This window comes from Salvia splendens, chromosome 10 (genome assembly GCF_004379255.2).
Source record: "Salvia splendens isolate huo1 chromosome 10, SspV2, whole genome shotgun sequence".
Classification (NCBI taxonomy): Eukaryota; Viridiplantae; Streptophyta; class Magnoliopsida; order Lamiales; family Lamiaceae; genus Salvia; species Salvia splendens.
Genome location: NC_056041.1, coordinates 5,649,153 through 5,669,928, shown reverse-complemented (window position 1 = coordinate 5,669,928; position 20,776 = coordinate 5,649,153). Strand labels below are relative to the sequence as shown.

The 20,776-nt window shown below is 36.5% G+C and overlaps 2 protein-coding genes and 1 pseudogene across 3 annotated transcripts; 2 read left to right on the top strand and 1 right to left on the bottom strand.

The window, feature by feature from the left end:
• Nucleotides 1-2,017: 2,017 nt before the first annotated feature.
• On the top strand, nt 2,018-5,771 carry LOC121751108 (pectinesterase-like). Its single transcript, XM_042145823.1, has 2 exons — nt 2,018-3,016; nt 4,912-5,771. Exons 1-2 carry the CDS (start codon nt 2,029-2,031, stop codon nt 5,613-5,615), a joined length of 1,692 nt encoding a protein of 563 aa, XP_042001757.1. The 5' UTR covers nt 2,018-2,028; the 3' UTR covers nt 5,616-5,771.
• A 319-nt stretch (nt 5,772-6,090) lies between these two features.
• Nucleotides 6,091-11,939, bottom strand: LOC121752340 (sucrose synthase 3-like). 2 transcript variants are annotated; one of them, XM_042147348.1, is made up of 15 exons: nt 11,631-11,939; nt 10,584-10,713; nt 10,175-10,326; nt 9,887-10,079; nt 9,567-9,685; nt 9,263-9,479; nt 8,867-8,962; nt 8,607-8,780; nt 8,387-8,503; nt 8,138-8,304; nt 7,522-7,746; nt 7,055-7,376; nt 6,724-6,968; nt 6,494-6,632; nt 6,091-6,382 (listed from the first exon to the last, which is right to left on the bottom strand). In XM_042147348.1, exons 1-15 carry the CDS (start codon nt 11,726-11,728, stop codon nt 6,344-6,346), a joined length of 2,433 nt encoding a protein of 810 aa, XP_042003282.1. In that variant the 5' UTR covers nt 11,729-11,939; the 3' UTR covers nt 6,091-6,343. The 2 variants fall into 2 exon arrangements, with proteins under 2 accessions (XP_042003282.1, XP_042003283.1); XM_042147349.1 differs by having other exon boundaries at nt 7,055-7,328.
• A 2,583-nt stretch (nt 11,940-14,522) lies between these two features.
• Nucleotides 14,523-17,053, top strand: LOC121751853 (annotated as a pseudogene).
• The last annotated feature ends 3,723 nt before the right edge of the window (nt 17,054-20,776 follow it).

Sequence of the window (20,776 nt, the reverse complement as noted above, 5' to 3'; positions counted from 1 at the left end):
TTTGGGTAAATTTTCATCGCGGAAATTTTGGACTGAGTACTCAGAATTCGATCGGTACTAAGCCCATTAATTAAAATGCATGTGTAATGAAGGTGTATGCCATAAAATATCTTACTATTAACAATATTTATGCATATATTTTAGAACCAACAAATAGCCATTTCACTTACCAAAATGTTAGTACGGCCTCTGTTCTACGATAGTTTAGTCATTTCATTTACTGCACTCGTTTTGAAAAAATGATACTCCCCCCCGTCCCACACGAATATGCACTTTTAGTTGGGCACAAGTTTTAATGCACAATTGGAAAAGTAAGAGAGAAGTATAAAAAAAAAGAAATTGAAATATTATTAGTGGAGAATGAGTCTCACCTTATTAGAGAGAAAATAGTTTTCAAATTTAGAAAATGCATATTTTTGTGGGATGAACTAAAAAAAATAGTGCGTATGTAGAGAGAAAGTAAAGTAATAGAAGAAATAATGTAACGGAGGGAGTACTACATTCTAGCTAAAATTTATAAATTCTTACCAAATTACCCTTAATAATTTGTAATGTAAAATTAATCCAAGTAGAGGGTTTGTATGAAAATTGAAAGTTCACACGTAATCGTTCAGAGTGAAAGATTGTGTGAGCCTTTCATTTTCATATAAACACGACTTCTTTTATGGAGTACTATCGGTGAAAATAATCTATTTACATAAACAAGAACTATGGTTTAAATATTTAAAAACTTGACGACTATTTATGTAGTATATTATAGTACCTAACTAAGCAAACTAATTACTTTTCACTATTGTTATTAATTAACAAGCCTTATTTAAAAACATACTAACATATTTGAAATTTTGAATCTGCTCAACATATGATCAAACCGAGCTATAAACTTGAAGGCGGTGAATAGGAAATCATAAAAATCTGAGAGACAAGGGAACCTCGTTTGTCTGAAGAAAACACGTTTTTACAGATATTATACAAATAAATTGAGAAACTCCAGAAAAACAAGGCAACCAATTCAACGGCGAAAGTCTCGTGGTGTATTAAGTATTTAATTTTTAAAAAATACTTAAATTAGAAGTTGTGTGTACATATATGAAAATGAAATCATGTTGTGTTGTTCTATAATTATTTGTACTACTATCTTTTAATAAAAAAATGTATGTTTAATGTATAATTTCTTGGGTTCCCGTCCTTGAATTTGGTCTGTGACAACAAAACTTTGCAACGTTAAAGTCTGACAAATTTCTGAACTTCAATGCATAAATTTAGTGCCTGAAATTTCGATCTATGATTACATCTCAAGTTTATTAATTGATTAATCACCACCTCCCATGCAAGAGCAAAATAATCATTTAATTTCCATCGAGGTCAGCTGAGATGCACTATTATTGTCATCTTATTTTTTTCAGTTCCAAGAAATTTGACTATAATATATTATTGTCGGCTAAAAGAAAAGAAAGGCATAAAACAAACACGAATAAAATTGGAAAATTTTCTGTTTGATCAGTTCATTTCAAGCAACTCCACCCCCTCAAATATGACTCCCACAGTTAGTTTTAGTTGACACAGTTTCCATCATAGGTAATCATCAGCAAGATTTTTCACATGCATTTCACATCTTTTTTTTACAACTTCTTATACAAAACTACTCCATGTTCTGCTTTTAAAATATCTAGGTTATAGTAATAAATTACATAAAAAATTTGTAATACAGTAGTAAAGTATTTTTTTCCTGAAAATTTGCAACGGTAGGCAATTAATGCTGGTGACACAATTATGATAAATATATAAAAATAATTTTAGATCTTAGTACAATTAATATTGGATAAAAGTTCACAATTATATAACCTGCCACCTGGCCCAGCCACGTTGCTATTCACTGTCTTTCCCTCAGTTCTATGCAGTATTTAATTACAACCATCAAAATTCATTATTTAATTATTTGATCAATTTGACCAAAAAATCATTCAATTATATATCCACCAACACCAATTCAATCTTCTCCACCTCAAACTTTCCCTTTCCCACAAAATGTCCAAACTCGCTCTCTCAATCCTCTCTCTCATCCTCACACTCACACTCTTCTCTCTAAATTTCAACCCCAAATTCCTCCAAAATGCCCCTAGAAAAATCCACATTCACAAACACGTCCAACTACTCGCCGCCTCGGCCGCGTGCGACGGCGCAATGTACCAGGACCTCTGCGTCTCCACCGTGGCCGCCCTGCCGGAGCTGCGGCGGAAGACGCTGCCGGAGGTGATATCGCACACGATCAACGTGACGATGAAGGAGGTCCGCGACTCGGCCTCCAACTGCAGCAGCCTCCGGCGCAAGCTGCTGAAGAGGCTGGAGCCGCTCGAGCTCCGCGCCCTCGAGGACTGCCTCGAGCTCTTCGCCGACACCGTCGCCGAGCTCGGAAAAGTCCTCTCCGACCTCTCCTCCTCCTCCGCATCTCCGGAGAAGCACTACGCCGATCTGCAGACGCTCCTCAGCGGCGCGATGACGAATCAGAACACCTGCCTCGACGGATTCGCCTACAGCAAAAACAACACACGCCGCTTCATCGAGGGGCGCCTCCGCCGCATCTCGCGCCATTTCAGCAATTCGCTCGCGATGGTGCAGAAGCTGAAGAAGAAAAAAGGTAGGAAATTGATCAATTCGGAGGACGAGCAATTATTCCCCGAGTACGGGAAAATGCGGGGCGGATTTCCGGCGTGGCTGAATAGATCGGATCGGAGGCTGCTGCAGGCGGCGGCGAACGAGACGAGGTTCGATCTGGTGGTGTCCAAGGACGGAAGCGGCAATTTCACCACCGTGAATGAAGCGGTGGCGGCGGCGCCGAACAATAGCGACACGAGATTTGTGATTTACATCAAAGCGGGGGCGTATTTCGAGTATGTGGAGCTGGAGAGGAAGAAGATGAACATCATGTTTTTGGGGGATGGAATTGGGAAAACGTGGATCAAAGGGAACCGGAGCGTTGTTGACGGATGGACGACTTTCCGGTCGTCTACAGTTGGTGAGCACTACTATTTCAGTTAATCAATTTCTTCTCTGCGGTTTCTGCAGTTACTCTTTATTTAATTTATTAGATACGAATATGCATGTATGCGGTGTGGGTCCTCTTTGCATGCATTAGCTTAATCTTTGGAAACCATTGCAGTAAAATTTGTGTTAACTAGTAACTTTAATGTAGGACTACCAACATAGTAGTAAGTACTAATAAATAATTATACAACTCTTTTTTAAGATAATTGAGTGAAGTGGGTGAAATGGGTGGTCCAAGATTACTGAATCGAATATGCTCTAGGGTTTTTGTCTGATTTAGGTAATTATTACGCATACATTAATAGTATAATATTTATCATGATTAAAAATTACTTATGATATATCACGGGCTTGAGATAATGAGCTAGCGAAATTGGAATGTTGGAATGTCACGTTGGTCATTAATGATTAAATTTATCCATGCTGTTTGTCTTGAATAGAGGATTTTGGTTGGTTGGTAATTTATGTATAAAAATCTAAATGTGAGGAGGGTATTTAAGAATAATTTTCAAAAATATGTGGATTCAACAATTTGGTTTCGAGACGATAACGCGTGTGTGGATGCTAACCTGAAAAATGAATTTGGCTTTAAAAATCATTAAATTCAACAAGGGAATTACACATGTAAATTTGAAATGTAGGTCTAGCCGTCTAGGTAATGTATTCATAAAACAATTATAATTTGAAATATGTGGGTTTTTTTTGTCCTACTTTACAATTTCGAATTCCATTGAAATTCCCATACTTTATAGAAGAGCCGTTCCTTTTTAATGATAATTTCATTTGTATCTAAAGCCATATCGAGATTAATTTCGATAAAATATAGCCTTGGTTTATGTGTAAATAAAAAATTATAGATGTAGCACTAACTTTATTTAGATTATCTGAAAGCACGTCGTCTTCAAATTAGGGTCCCAAGAAAACATGATTGAGAATGTAGTGTGATGCAATTATCACATAATGCCACATCCGCCGTCGGTGATCTAAAGAAATAGTGCTTGGACATAGCTAAAATGAAAAAAGTGGAATATAAATTAATTTGTGTAACACGGTCCGATTTCTAGAGACAGCTCATTTAGAAACTGCCAACTATATTTTCTTCGTTTCAATATTAATTGCTACACCTAATAACTTATTACTAGGAGTAGGGAGTAGTATTTTTTATTATCCATTAATCTTATTATCTGCCTAATTACCCCTGCATGCACCGACGTTCCAAGTACAAAGTAGTGCATGACACTTCTAAATTTTCTGAAGTGTATGGACCATTATCCATTGTTGGTCTTCTTTTTATCCAATATCAGCAGTGGTGAACCCAACATTTTCCCCTTTTTCCTCTTTGTTGGTCTACATTGACAACGATGGAAAATTTGATATTTATAATATATACAAATATCTATATATGAAAGTAGTAAGAGTGTAGGAAACCTTTTAAAAAGTCACGGGCTGCGTGGGACATCTTAGCTTCGCGAATAGCACACCTATTAACATATTATATCAAGTGCATTTAGTTGAACAATGCACATCCACACTTTCGAAAAAAACATTTTTAATTTCAAATTTCTTTTTTTTCAATTTCAATTTTATGTGTTGTAATTTAACTGTGGGTTGTTCCACCCAATCAGAATATAAAATTAGTTTTACTATCATTAATTTCACTTTTTGTTAGGTATGTAATAGGAATAGTTCATTACTAGGGTTAATAAGAAGTGCTAGTATAAAATTATTTGCTTGTAGATACATTATATTTACTCAACCCAATCAGAATATATTAGGAAGTTATCATTAAAATTTATACTAGGGTTGATGATAGTTATTTGCTGGTAAATACACGAATACTTAATCACGAATTGGAATGTTGGACAGCCGTGGTGGGCAACGGGTTCATCGCGAAGGGCATCAGCTTCGAGAACTACGCGGGCCCGAGCAAGCACCAAGCCGTGGCCCTCCGCAGCGGGGCCGACTTCTCGGCCTTCTACCAATGCAGCTTCATCGCGTACCAAGACACCCTCTACGTCCACTCCCTCCGCCAGTTCTACCGCGACTGCGACGTCTACGGCACCGTCGACTTCATCTTCGGCAACGCCGCCGTCGTCCTCCAGAACTGCAACCTCTACGCCCGCCGCCCCGACCCGAACCAGCGCAACATCTTCACCGCCCAGGGCCGCGAGGACCCCAACCAGAACACGGGAATCTCCGTGCTCAACTCCAAGGTCGCTGCCGCCGCCGACCTCCTCCCCGTCCTGGCCAACTTCACGACCTACCTCGGCCGGCCGTGGAAGCAGTATTCGAGGACGGTTTTCATGTATTGTAACATGGAGAGTGTGGTGAACCGGAGAGGGTGGCTCGAGTGGGATGGGGATTTCGCGCTTGATACGCTTTATTATGGGGAGTATATGAACCGGGGCCCCGGCTCCAATACGACGGACCGGGTCACGTGGCCGGGTTACCGGGTTATTAATAGCTCTGATGAGGCGGCGCAGTTTACTGTCGCCAATTTTATTCAGGGGAATCAGTGGCTGCCGGCGACGGGGGTGCCGTTTTTTCCCAATTTGACGGCGACTAGTTGAGTTGAGTTGAGTTGAGGTGAGTTGAGTTGAGTTGAGTTGAGTTGAGTTGAGGGGGTTTTGAGGGTAGGATTAGTTTGATTTGTTGTATTATTATTATTATTGCTATTATTTTTAAACGATTATTATGAAATATCTTTCCAATCAAATTATGGATGAGATTCGGTATCTTATTGCTATCTTATTTAAATAATTATTAGTAGTAGTATAAAATATCTTAATCAATAATTTGAATGAAAATTACATACTTTATTTTTTTATGTTATTTTTTTCTCAATTTTCTCCTATAAAGATTTGTAATCTACAAATATATGAATGAGAAATCCAAATTATATACTAGTATTATTAATTATTCACTTTTAATTTTGTTTCTTTTAATGACAAAGACGTACTAGTAGGAGTTTTACAAAACCAATCGATTTTTTCATCCCATTTCGACCCAAGTATCTCCACAATATACAGACTGATTTAATCTGGATAGCATAACATACTAATCTTACCATAAAAATGAAAACGCAGAGTTCGCAGTTTTGACAATTATTTGTATTTACAAAGCTGAAGCTTACTTTTTATTACTCCATAACATAATATACAATAGATGCCAACAACACTTACCACAGAGCAACATTAGGTCAGCAATGGGCATTCTCTTCGATCACAGTAGCAGAAAACAATACATACATATTCTGCTTATTCTTGCACAACCTTATAGCTTTTACTCTCAATAGCTCTCAAGATGAACCATCCTCGGCCAAAGGAACCGATTTTACCTAAGAATGCACACATCATATCTCACATGTCAGGCAAAAACATAGGTACAACGTGTTCGTCACATGGTATATCCGCCAAAAAGATTGAGGTATAAAGGAAGAGGATCTCACCAGCGGCCGGAATTTGAGGATGTAGAACATCTCAAGGTAACGACGAGTTTCAAGCCTCTCAAGTTTCGAGACGTATTTCCAGAAGCCGTACACACCAGCTAAGGTCATCAGCCTCTCAGAGTAAATCTTCCACGTATACCTTCATAAAACAGGAGTGCGATTTTGAATGCTTAATTTTTACAGTTTGAAGTCCACTGGACGCTGAAAGTGAAGAATTTCACAATCCATACCTTTCCAAAATCCTGCGAAGAGCTCCTTCTGATATAGTCACCCAGTAGTTAGGATCTTCTTTGCATTTTTGGAAGAAATCTGCCATCAGGGCTCCAGCCTTATCTGGATGGTACGGATCAATATGAAATCCAGATATACCATCTTCGATGATTTCCAACGGACCACCATGGCAAGTAGCAAAAGTCGGGAGGGCACAACCCATTGCCTCGACCACTGTTAGACCAAATGCTTCATAGAATGCAGGCTGAAGCAAGAAACAAAAAGTACATATTTTAACCAAGAAAATGAAGTTCAAGTAATAGCAGATGAGTTAGTTGCAAATGTGTTTACCTGAACAAAAATCCCTCTCTTGTCAGCTATGTAGCGGTAGAGCTCTCCATTACGGGCTCTATTTGTCTGCGCTGATATCCACCTTATATGGCCGTCCAAGCTGTATTCCTTAATGAGGGCGTGCATCTTCTCAATTTCTGCTATTTCTTCTCTATCACTTGATTTCTTTACATCATTGTAACCAGCCACCACCACAAGATTAGCCAACTCCATAAGCTTCGGATTTTTACCATACATTTCCACCAGTCCTGTGATGTTTTTCACTCGATCGAGCCTTGCCATTGAAAATATTATGGGCTTTGATGAATCTTTCAGTGTACCACTGGTTCATACAGAATGAGAGTGAAAGTAAAAAATTCTTCTGTACACAATACAACTATATACTCCTAAACAATATATTCATCGTAAATACAATAATCTAACAAGAGATTGGAAGTGGGACTTGCAATCATGTAAATTCCACTTACATGTGCTCATCAGTCTGTTCAGGATCATATATAAGCTTTTCAAGGGATTCATGGAAAGAAGTGAGTCGCCTTGCCTCCTCAGTGTAGGGGAAGTATATGCTCTCATCAGCTCCCGGAGAAACTATATTGAACTTAGGATCAAAAACATCGATTCCGTGTACAACACGATACAGATCAGGGAGAGTGAAAGCTGTATGACTCTCATATTGACCAACGGAGTTCTTCCTGGAACCAAAGCAGCTGTCAGTCATGATAACTTGAGATGCAAACTAGTTGCTCTTCTGTGCACTTAAACAGCTTAAGGATGCTATTTGTAAGTAGTATAGTTTCTAGACCTACCAAAGTTCAGGTTGTATGATGATAATTTTAGTTGGCTTGCAGCATCTATAAGGACATATGGGTCATATAATATTTTAAAAATCTGAAAACAGAGTATATGGCACAAAGAACTCAAGGTATACATTTACTCAAGGCCCGTGGCAGTTTCAGAAAGAAATGAGACCATAAAAGAAACAAGAATTGAGCAAAGGCATCAAATACCCACTAAACAGAACCATAATGCAAGTTAAAGTTCAGTGCAAATATTGACAACAATAAGCAAAATTATGTTACTTACGTTCCAGCAATTTCTTGGTATGTACTGGTGATAATAAAATCAGAATGATTCATGGCCAGCAGATCAGCAGTGAACTGACATGAGAAGTGATATTTGTCCTCGTACTTTTTCCAATATATGTCGGAATCTGGATATTTAGTTTTCTCCAAGGCATGTGCAATGGTACACTGGATACAGAACCAAGAACAATAGTTATATACAGCAACCAACTCTGTTTAAGTAAAGAAATATGCAAGTATCGGGTTTCACCTCTGTGACTCCCATCTTATGGGATAATAATGAAGCTACAAGATTTCCATCACTATAGTTGCCAATAATTAGATCTGGTACACCTTGCAGTTCAGCAGCAATTTCACCAGCAGCATCCTAACAGCGGAAAAAAGACAATTTTTTTGGCAATTCATTCATGCCACCATGAAGCACAACAGCCATTTTCAAGACATGATTTAGAAATAAATGTCATCCATACCTCTGCGAACTTCTCTAGATAAGGCCAGACATCGAATCTCGAAATCCATTGGCGAAGTATCCCATTCTCTGTTTTAAAAGGAACACGTAGAATATGAGAGTACTCACAACCACTTATCTTCTCCAGTCTCTGGTTGCATGAGGTGCCTTTTGCATCGGGAATTAATCGAGTAACCTGGAAAAAGAAAAGGTAGGTAAAGATAGAAAAACATAAGCATCACATAAACGAGCAGACAAAGCAATGTTATTACATGAACTTACAATTAGAATTCGAGGTATAATATTCAGTCCTTGCTTCTTAATCCTTTGGATCATCTCAGTTTCCAAGGCCCGCACTTGATCTAGTATATACACAATCTGCAGAAGAATAAAATAAGAATACAGGTACAAAGTAATAACCAAATACCTACCCACACTAACACTAGAAAACTTGAACATATTTTGGGTTCACTTTCTTTCTTGATGCCATCCCAACAGTATTGAATATTTTTTCCATTTTACTCTTTAACAATCAATTAAGGTTACACTTTCATTTGCATGAATCCCAGATAATGCCACGAAACATTGTCTCTGAGAGCCTCTTCATATAGCTGATGTATTATATTGAACTCATCAGTTATTAACCCAATAACATATTCAGTCTTCAGAGATTATTACCTGACCACCTGTGTCAGGCAGACCTAGGACATTTGCTTGTCCAAAATATCCATGTATCGATAGAATGACAACATTAAACACCATGGGTATTCTGCCGAGGAAATTTTCCAGAGTCGAAGGATCAGGAGCCTGAAGGATATCAGAGAGGAGATGCATCATCTCAACAACCAGTTCAGCAGTATCTCCCCAACCTCTCTCGAAACCCAATCCTTGCAATCTGCACAAGGGCACAAAAATGCATGAAATGACATGAATCTAACTTCTCAAAGGTACGTCCCTGCCTGAAATTGTAGACAAAACTCACGCGAATTCAAACTCCGAATAAGGTGTTTCTGGTGCTAGTTTGTTAACATAATCCTCAGCCTTCGCCAAAGCAGACTCAAGCTGGGAGATCCTCCCTATCCGATCATTCAACATCAAAACCTATACAGATAACATTATTTTGATTCACTTGGACAGTTACAAACTTTTGAAAAACAGTCCACTCTTTTGATAGGCATAAATATGCAATTGAAATACAATCCCCAAGAACGAATCAGGATTTATTGGTTAAACATAATATCCCACAAGTTGATACAAGCTGAAACAGAGAGGTGGTATAAGTGCAAGACAGTCAGAACTTACATGGCCTTTATGCTTGTGTACCCTTAGGAAATCAAGTAATGGCTCGAGAGAGTCTTTGTTCCGAAACATGATTGAAGAAAGATGGCGATTGAGAAATTGAACCCCGTTGCCAATTGATGAAGAGCGAGTAGGGCGAGGAAATGATGCATTAAATGGCTCAAAGTCCAGTTCAAGAAAATAGGGATCATCCTTCCTAATAACATTGCAAGTGAAAAAAATTAATATCACAGAATCAATATAGCAACTTAAAACGACGAGCATTAAGCAGCAAATATAAATGTTACTCACTCCCCATCAACTAGATCTTCTTTAAAACGTAGATATTCAGAAACCTTCAACTCCTCGACACTGAGTTCATACACATTGACACGCACAAACTCCCAAACACCGGGCCTCGGCCGAATAGCTATAGCAACGAAAGGTGGTAAAACAATAGCTTCCTGAGATCAAAATAAAGATTTCCCTTTCAACTAAAACATAGAAACCGCCACCACATAATGAATTTGTCAAAACACACACTCAAAATCCGCACTATTCGGTCACAAGCAAATCATCAAATAAGAACTTAACAATATGAAGAAACTAGAGCGTTCTCGGCAAGAATTTCCCCCATTATAATATTCCTCTAGAGAAAAATAAATGAATGAAGCTAGGCCAGTAGTCATGGAAAATATTTAAAAATTTGAAATATAATTACTTGAGCAGACTTCAAAACTTCGCTGAAAGGGCCATCACATAGAGTTTCCTTTGCAGAATCAACGCAGATGTTTTCTAGCTCGTCAATCAGGTGATGGGGTTGAAGTATACTCTTCCCCTGCGCCACATATCTTCACACACAGTAGAAAATCAGGACCACGGCATAGTAATCAGTGAAATACTCTTCAGATTTTAATCCAAATCAAATAGTTTCAAGCTAAAATTAAAAAGATAAACCAAACAAGTAAATAACATGATCTCCACTTTGAAGAAACTTTAAAGGGGCACACTAAACATAGTTTTTAACACACAGTAGAAAATTGAAAGAATTGCAGCGAAAGACATGAAAATGGAAACTCTATAGCTCTGTAAAACTTGTATATTTCAGAATGAGAATTGCATAATCGTCTCACTACATTTATAGCTGATTAGGGAACATTGTAACCAGCATTGAACCAATTGGGTGGCAACACATCATAATGCAATCTTGTGAGGACCACAAACAATATGCTGGCTTCTCTCTGCATCCGGATTCCTTTTTGGTGGTCCTGCAACAATATCTCTCCAACTCTTTGTCTCTTGTTTAGGTGCCATGTCTATGCATAATTCAGATATGATTATTGGCTCTCCTTTCTTCACACAAATACTCTCCATTGTATTGAAATGGTTAACAAAAAACAAAACCTCAGTATAGTAATTAGTGAAATACACACTTCAGATTAAAAACCAAACAGAAATATCAAACCAAAATAATTAAATAATACTACTATGATCTCGACTTTGAAGAAACCTAACAGGGGCGTATCAGGCACTAGTTCTGTTCTTCACATACAGTAGAAATTCAGTAACGCGGCATATACAGTAATCAGCGAAATTACTCTCTGGTTTAAACCCTAACCGATCAAATTAGCAGCTGAAAAAAAAATCATATAATATGATCTGCACTTTGAAGAAATCGCTGCTTATCACACACTAGTTTATTGCGTGGGAAAAAGGTTGAGATATTAATGGAATTTTCAGATAATCTAAGAAAGAGAGATAGAGAGACCGGGAAAGGAGAGCGACGAGTTCGTTTCTGTGAGCGGAAAGAGTGTCTTCAACCCTTTCTCTCATGCTGGGCAACTTCTGTAATCTCGATTTCCCCATTGAGATCTAAAGTGGCGTGAAACAAATAATTACAAATTCCTGACCTAAAATTCTCCGATTTCTGGGGATTATAACTTGAAATTAAAATCAGACGCGAGAGAATCGGAGTGATGCTGATTCAATTTGTACCCAAATGGAGTGGAGAGAGAGCTGTGACGGAGAGAGAGAGAGAAAAGGTGGCGGTTGATGGATTACTCTGGAAGTGTAGGTTAAATTAAGTGCCACCACGTGACATAACACAGGGATATATCAAGTTATTGGTCACGATAAGATTTTGAAAGTTACTTCCAATATAGTAACTACTAACATTATAACAATTTGTTTGATATAAAATGAAAATTTTATAAATCAAAACTAGCAAAAAAAATCTCTATATACCTAATTTCATAAATTATACTCCCCCTCCCTAAAAATTTGTCACATTTCATTTTCTTCATATATTTTGAAAAAATGATAATAAATAATTAAAATAGAAAAAGCGTAAAATAAGAGAGAGAATAATAAGTGCAGAAAATGAAATGCGACAAATTTTCAGGGATGAAGAGAGTAAATAATGTGCAATTTCCCTTTTTGAGACACGTACGTTCTCAACCCATGACCTATGATCATCATTCTTAAGCATTTATTATCGGTGTGAAAAATACTACTCTAGTATAAAACCAATCAGACATGATATTGTTATACTATTATATAACATACTAACAGACATTTCAATAAATATCTCATCGCTTCTTCTAAGTTCTTTGGTAGAAAAAATAACTCATCTAGGAATGTATTTCTTTAAATAAAAATGTTATTTATTTTATAGAATTTCATCTATAAATGAGTTATTTACATTTTCAAAATATGCTTATGCGCATTTTGATTTTATGTAGAAAGTGAGATGAGATGTTGAGATGCAATATAGAAATTAGAGATGAACAAATACTACTAGTAATTAGCATACATAAACTCAAATAAGTGTGACTGGGCATGTCTTACCTTATTTGATTATCTCGAATTCATAATTTGTAGTAGTATATTGTTATATACTAAAATCGTGATCTTGTCGAATAAATGTGGTGCATTTAATGGTTTCCCAGAAGTAGGAAAATTTGAATGGCATATTAAGAACTTGTAGAATGTATAATTGAGATGGATAATGCATCGCCATAAGCTTTAATAGTCACAAGCCGTGTACAGAACTTTTGATAAAAATATTTTGGATAAGAAGTGAAATAATTTAATAAAGAATTGGATAATCAGGATTAAAACGTGGGGCCCACCCATAATAGAAAATGCACATTAGAATACTGTATTCGTGTCCGGTTTATAGTGAACTATGTGCGTCACATGGTTTTTCTACAATTTCCAAAACAAATAGAGTATGTGTAAAAATGCTACACGTCTCTTTTATAGGAGTAAGTATAATAATGAAGGTGGTCATTAATATTGAAAGAGGGTACAATTGTAATTTTCATGAGATCGTCGACCCGACCCGACCTATCTGAATCCGCCAATTAATAGGAGTATGTTTCTCACTCAATTAAGATTACAATTCATTTCTTCTTCTACTATATGTTACGTGACTACAAAATTCAACCGCAATTCACACATAAGGGAATGCTATATCCATGCCTAAGTCCTAACTACTAGCTAGCTCTACCCAAAATGTTGAGTTAATCCAATAAAAGATATTGAGATACAACAATTATTTATCGAGCAAAATGTTGTTTATTGGGTTTGGATCATGCCCACAGGCCATAAAAATGGGGCTTCACTTGGGTATAAAATGATTCGATGCGAGTAGTTGGATTGGAATTTATTAGGCTTGATATAACTGACAAACTATTACACATGTAAAAGTGAAATACTGGCAAATTGTATAAATCATTTTTCAATAATTCTAATCTAAAGAATTACGAGTATGTTTTATTTTTCAGTGTACAATGCCATACATGGAATTTTTTTGAAGAATAAATTATAAGGAAATGAAATATGGGATCATAAAAGTTAAGTTGCATAACAATGATCAAACAAAATTGCAAAAACTGATTATAGCTAATTAGTCGAAACCTTCACGAAAAAACATACGTATATGGATATGTTAACTAGCTAACTAACAATGATCATTATATTACTAGTATTTTTTGTTATTCTATGAGTGAGACTCAGTAAACATTTGTATGTTGTGTTTTTGGATGGTCATCAATCTTGATAAACTTTGCTTGCCAACACCTGATTTTGAGCATTTTATTCATGAAAAAAAACAATGATTGTTATATATATAAAAAAATGTGATAGACCTTTTGATCATTCCTCCAAAAGACACTTAACAATTGTACTTTTCTAAATCAAATTTTCCTTAGCTATATATTATCCAATAAATAATTAAGTATTTTAACCCTAAATCAAACATGGAGAAAAAAAGGCACACAAAGTGACAAAACTTCCACGAGTGGCGATATCTTTCCTACTACAAAATGAACTCATATGTATATATTAATTGAATCGGTATGATATTTGTTTTAATAACATAAAAGAACACATAAATTTAAATTATTTGTTGAGGTGTGGTTACTTTAATGAATATAGCTGAAGTCAAGGACTGAAGTGCAATTACAGAAAGTTCAATTTGGGTATTTTCTTAAGAGCTAATTTCAGCTCATTTTGTGCAGTGGCCAGTGATACACACACAAGAAATTCTTAAGAGCTAATTTCTCAAGCAATCACACACACACATATAAATATAAACCTTAGCTTTTATTTAGATTGTTGTAGTTGACAAGAAAAACATTGCAAATATGATAAAGACATGTTTTTTCTGCATATTGGTTAGCTAAGTTGTGCTTGGAATTGATGGTGCCCCCAAAGGCCGCATCCTGCAGGGCGAGCTGTTTACGATATCACAAGCTACGGCGCTAAGGGCGATGGCACTACAGACGATGCAATGGTGGAGAAGTTGAACTTAACACTTTTCTGTGTTTTCATATTAATCGAAAGTGTTAATTTAGTATCATTACCACTTAGGATATATGAAATGCATGCATGCATCTATATTAGTATAAGAAAACATAGTAGTAGTTGATTTAACAGTCTAATTTTAATTAAATAAAACACAATACATATATCTTTCATAGGCATTGATTCAGGCATGGAGGGCGGGATGCGATAGTACTGGGGCAGCTAGGGTTCTAGTCCCGGCCGGGAAATCGTTCATGATAACGCGAAGAAGCCAATTATACTTGACATCCAGGGCACCCTCAACGCCAATCCGGGCCCCCCAGCTCCTATTCCAATATGATGTGGATCTTGATCGAGTATGTCGAAGGCATTATTGTCACTGGTGGAGGCACCATTAACGGGCAAGGAGCAAATGTTTGGAAGTATGCAGATGAGGGGAACCATATGCCCGTCGTATGTCTTACTGTTCATTCTTATTTTCCAAAAAGTGTCATGGGTGAAGTATGTAGAGTAATCGTACACCTTACCCTACATACTTCACACATGACACTTTTCGAAAAAATATTTGTCTTGTGTATGCGTTTTTTAAGTATCACATGCTCCCTCCGTCCACCAACTATTTACCCAGTTTCTTTTTATAGTAATTTTAAAACGGTTAATTTGTTAAGATATGTTGGAGGTAATTTTAAAGGTTAGAATTAAGTGAATTGTGTGAATAGAATTGGCCGGAGTAATTGATATTGTTATTTTGGCAGAGTTTTACATTCCAATCATCCAAAGACGGAGACATAAACAACCTAAATTTCGTGGATGCAATGGGATTCCAAACTATTAGATATGTGGATGCAATGGCCTTATAAGGAAGGGGAGGGTTATCCACACTTATATAGATTAGATGAGATCTTCACCAAGTCGATGTGGGACAAAATTTAGAGAATTTTACATGCCCCCTCACGCGTGGGCCGGAAAGGACATCGGTCTTCCATCACGTGGGTAGGCCATGCAAGAGAAAAGAGAACCATCATCGATGTGGGCCGGAAATGACATCGGTCTTCCACTCGTGAGGTAGATAAGAGATAAAGAGAAAACCATCATCGACTTGGACCCGCTCTGACACCATATTAAAAATGGGTCACTCACCCTTTAAAAGGTCTTATAAGGGGGACGGTTATCCACACTTATATAGATTAGATGGGATCTTCACCAAGTCGATGTGGGACATAATTTAGATAATTTAACACATACCAAATTGATCGACATCATCGACTTAAGGTGAGCAATTTGAAGATCACCGCTCCCGAGGAAAGCCCCAACACCGACGAAATGCACTTTAGCAACGCCATGAACGTCGACATGTCCGATTGTGTCATTGGGACCGGGGACGATTGCATCTCCATCGGGACGGGTAGCAAGAACATGTTGTTCCAGCGACTCCAATCCGGGCCCGGACACGGACTCTCGTACATACATACCACATTTTAATTCAACATACAATATGAAGCTACATACCTAAATCATATGCAAAACTCATTTTATTAAAATAATCTCTTTAGTGTGGGGAGCTTGGGAAAGCGGCCCGACGAACTGTCCGTCGGAAACATCACCTTCCTCAACTGCAGCCTGACGGGGACCACAAACGGCGCGAGGATCAAGAGCTACCACGACTCGACCGAGCTCACCGCCGACCATATCATATACAAAGACATCATAATGGGTAAAGTCAAGAACCCAATCATCATCGATCAACATTACGACTCTGACCAAGAAAGCGGTACGCTAGTAAACACGAATTACACGTGCATAAATCACATACTCACTACATTTGTCCTTTAAAAGTAGAAACTTTCTATTTTAGGATAAAATTTTATACTCTGACGAGGTAGGACCATTCTCCACTAACAATACTTCAATCACTTTTTTTCTTTCTGTCTCTCTTAGTTTACCAATTGTGCATTAAAATACGTGTCAGTTTCAAAAGTCTCTATTTTTAAAAGACTAGGGTATGTAGTAAAATTAACAAATGTAAAAACCTGAAAATGTTCATCTAATCCATTCTCTATTTAGAATTGAAGTAAAAACGTGAAAACCGATTGCATTGAATGCTCATTCACGTGGTTTTCGTCTTCGTCTTCTCTCCAGCAATCGAACGTGAAGATCAGTGACGTTCACTTCATAAACATAAAGGGCACGACCATCTCGAAAGTTCCAATCCTATTGAACTGCAGCTCGAAGTATCCATGCGACAACATTGAATTGGCCGACATTGACTTGAAACCGGTGCCTCCGATGACCGAGAGCTCGTCTGAGTGCGTCAGCGCCACCAACTTGAAAGTCAGCGGCACCATAATCCCGCCAGTTCCGACTACTTGTACTGTCGCTTAGAATTTTGCATTCTGATTCAATCAAAACTGCTGTTTGAACTCAATCTCGTGTTTAACAATGTGTATATTTTAATTAATTCATGATTGTTCTGCTAATGTAAACAAAAAAAATAGACACAAAGTAAGAAAATTGTTATTTTTTATATTTAATTAATATTGTTCACTTTGAAACATTAAACTTGAAAAGATATATACAATTACAAATCTATCAACCATTAGACGTATAGAGATGTTCCTCTACTTCTTAATCAATTGTTTGGTGAACAAAATGTGCCTTCTAATTCATTAATTTAGTCGAATTTTTATAATGTATAGGAATAGGGATGTTATATTAAAATCATAACCAAATCCTATTAGATAACAAATGCTTAATAAATCAATAAATTGGAATATCTAATAAATATGTAGTAATTAATAAGACATGTGGCAAGTATTAATTAAATTGAAAGCATATATAATCGTAGAGTGATAATTACTGGTTGAAACCTTTAAATTTCTGTTCATTTGCTAATTAAAAAACCATATATAAGTGTAAATATGTAGTGTCGCTCAATTTTTCCAATTATGATCTAACTATATTTTCGTCCACTTTGATTCGATTAACATAGTTAACGTGAATATATCCTTTGATTTTCGATTTCACGAGATGTTCGTCAATTTTCATCACAGTTTTAACTGCTTGTCATCATAATGTTACAAAATCTTTATATATTACATAGTAGTAATATTCATTATGAGATATAGTATAGTTATATTTGATGTAGTTTATCATTTATATTTGTCATCACATGAGTGATCATGATAGTTTATTATTATATATGTTAAACATATTGTCTAGGGATGTCAACTGAGCTCACCCGCATGGATTCGGGCCAATCCACTCGGGTTTTCGGGCTAATGGGTTCGGGTTGTTCAGGTTGTGAATTTTTCGGGTTATAAATTTTTGACCATAATCCTAAATCTTCGGGTTTCGAGCTAACCCAAGGGCTATTCGGGTCAAAAAGTGATCTTACGTGTTACTTTCTATCAAATCCAATAATTTAACTTATAAAAAAACAGATTGTCGCAAATAGTAAAGTATTACCAAAGTGATCAAGAGAAAGAAAATAATAACAATTGAAAATTGAAACAAAATACATAAACATATCGCTTAATTAGGGCATCCGCAATGGTGCGGATGTCCCGGCAGAATTCCCCACGGAATTCTCAAAAACACCTCCTGGCACGTCATACAGACTTCCCACTGCACTGCCACGTCATACGGACTTCCCACTGCACAACGGCGAAATTCCCCTGTGGAATTCCCACCTTAAAAAAATCATAAATTCACAAGTTAAACAATTTCCGGAAGTAAACAATTTACGTAATTAAAATTTTGACGAAAATAAGGGAAAAAATCCATTAAAATAAGAAAAGTACATTTCACCAAATAAAAAAAATACATTTCAATAATTAAAAACTACATCAACGACGACCCCTACGCTGCCACACTTAATATCGTTATGGAGTCGAAGTTCAACGAGCGGTATATATAGACATTACAAAAAAATGAAATAAAGCGGAATTCCGCGGGAGTCGACGCAATGGCGGACGTCCCCGCAGAATTCCGCTTAACGCCGCGGACCTACGACGTCCTCAGCCCAATTCCGTATCCGTGGCGGGCACGCCTAATGGCGGACGTCCGCGACGGAATTCCGGGACGTCCGTGGGAATTCCGCGCGGAAGTCCGCCATTGCGGATGCTCTTAGTAGCACACTTGAATCTGACTACAATTAAATGAAAATCATGCATTTCAAAGGAGTTAAATGACTTTCTTAATTGTACACCCGAAAAATAAATTTTAAGCAATTAATAAAAATAGTATAGATAGTAGTACTTCATATCAACCATATTCCATATAACCCTATCTTTCAATTTGTGAGAGAAGACATAATTATCATATATACTTCATTTCAATGTTGCGTTTAATATTAATATTATCATATATACTTCATATAGATATATAACCTAAAATTTTAATTATATTTTTATTTTAAATGCTCAACCCATGGGCTAACCCGCAACCCACCCGGGCCAGCTCTCATAACCCACTGACCCGAACGGGTCAGCCCATGTCGCCCTATTCTACATTTGTGTTCCGATTTTCAAGCCCTAACCCTATGATTTCCTGGATTATTTAGGTCGACCAGCGGGTTTCAGACTAAATTGATATCCCTAATGTTGTCAATATGAAAATCTCATGCCTATGTAATAAGACAATTTTCCTTTCAATCTCGTACCGTGTGCATGGTGAAGTTTTGGTTGCCTAAAATTTCGATCGTTCCTAAAATAAATCAACTGATCAAAATCACACTATGGGAGATTTTAGCCTCATAACAAAATTTTGATACCGATGTAATGAAGCGTATTTTCTTAAATCTCATTCGTGTATATCTTGATCTAAGTTTTGTAATATGTGTACTTAGACGTTAGTTATGCCTAAAGGGTTAAGGATGACAAATTCGAACACTACTCGCACATGACAGAAATACGTTGACGACATGATTTTATTTTGTTGACACGACACGATAACAATTCAATATATAAGGGCATTAACCCGACGTACAACACGATAATGACAGTACAAACTCTCGACATGACAACTTCATGATAATTACGTGAATGATTCATGCGCATTGCGAATGAGATATGAACCGACGACGACGTGGTAGTGATAGTCGTGGCAGTGAATATAGATAATGGAATGGTGGCAACATATGTAAACTGAGGATATGAAACTCAAATTTCTAATTCTAATAAATTTAAGAGTAATGATGTTAATTATTAACAGGTTATATGAATCCGACCTGAATCAAACTCGAGAGCCCTAACTCAGTCTAAAATTATTGTGTTTGTAATTTGTATTACATCAAGCCGACAAAAAATGAATACGATAAAGTTTGACATAATCGATGGCTTAAGCCCCATGGCATATATGTTAGTCGTTTTTTATTTATATGTATAATATCATTGAATTTACTGTATTTTGCGTGAATCATTGTACAAAAGCTCTTACCATCTCAACATAACATATAATACAGTAATTATTTTCTCAAAATTCCAAACTCTGATTTTAAAATATATAGTTCCTAGCGAAACAAATTTTTGCGTCCACTAATTTATTTTACACACATAATTATGTTGATTAATATGTTAAATTTCTATTGTGTAATGTTCGCGTAACATGATACGTACATATATATCAATGAGTTTGGATTTGGTTTTTATCATTGATAAAATGTTGAGATTAAATGCGAGTAATGAAGTATGATAAACTGAACCCGAATATAAATAGTAAATAGAAAAAAAATATATTAATATTGACAATACTTAATTAGAGTGTTTCTGAAGTCCTACTTATACCGTTCTGATAATTTAATCTTATTGAATCTAGTTTCTTTTTCTATTAGAAGCACATATTATAATCCTTTTAATATTTTTGCTTAATTAAATCTAGTCTTGTTCGTAACAATTTGCTATGAATAATTCAAGATCCACTTATTTCTACATCACCTCACAATTTTTTTCATATTCTGTCTGTGGCGGAAATCAATTCAAATTAATGAACAGCTGGGAGAAATTATCGATTTGAAGCCAAAAATAGGATTAAAAGTTTCGCAGACGATGGCATATATAATGCGTGGGCAACACAATAGAAATGAGAAACAGTAAAATAAAGTTGATA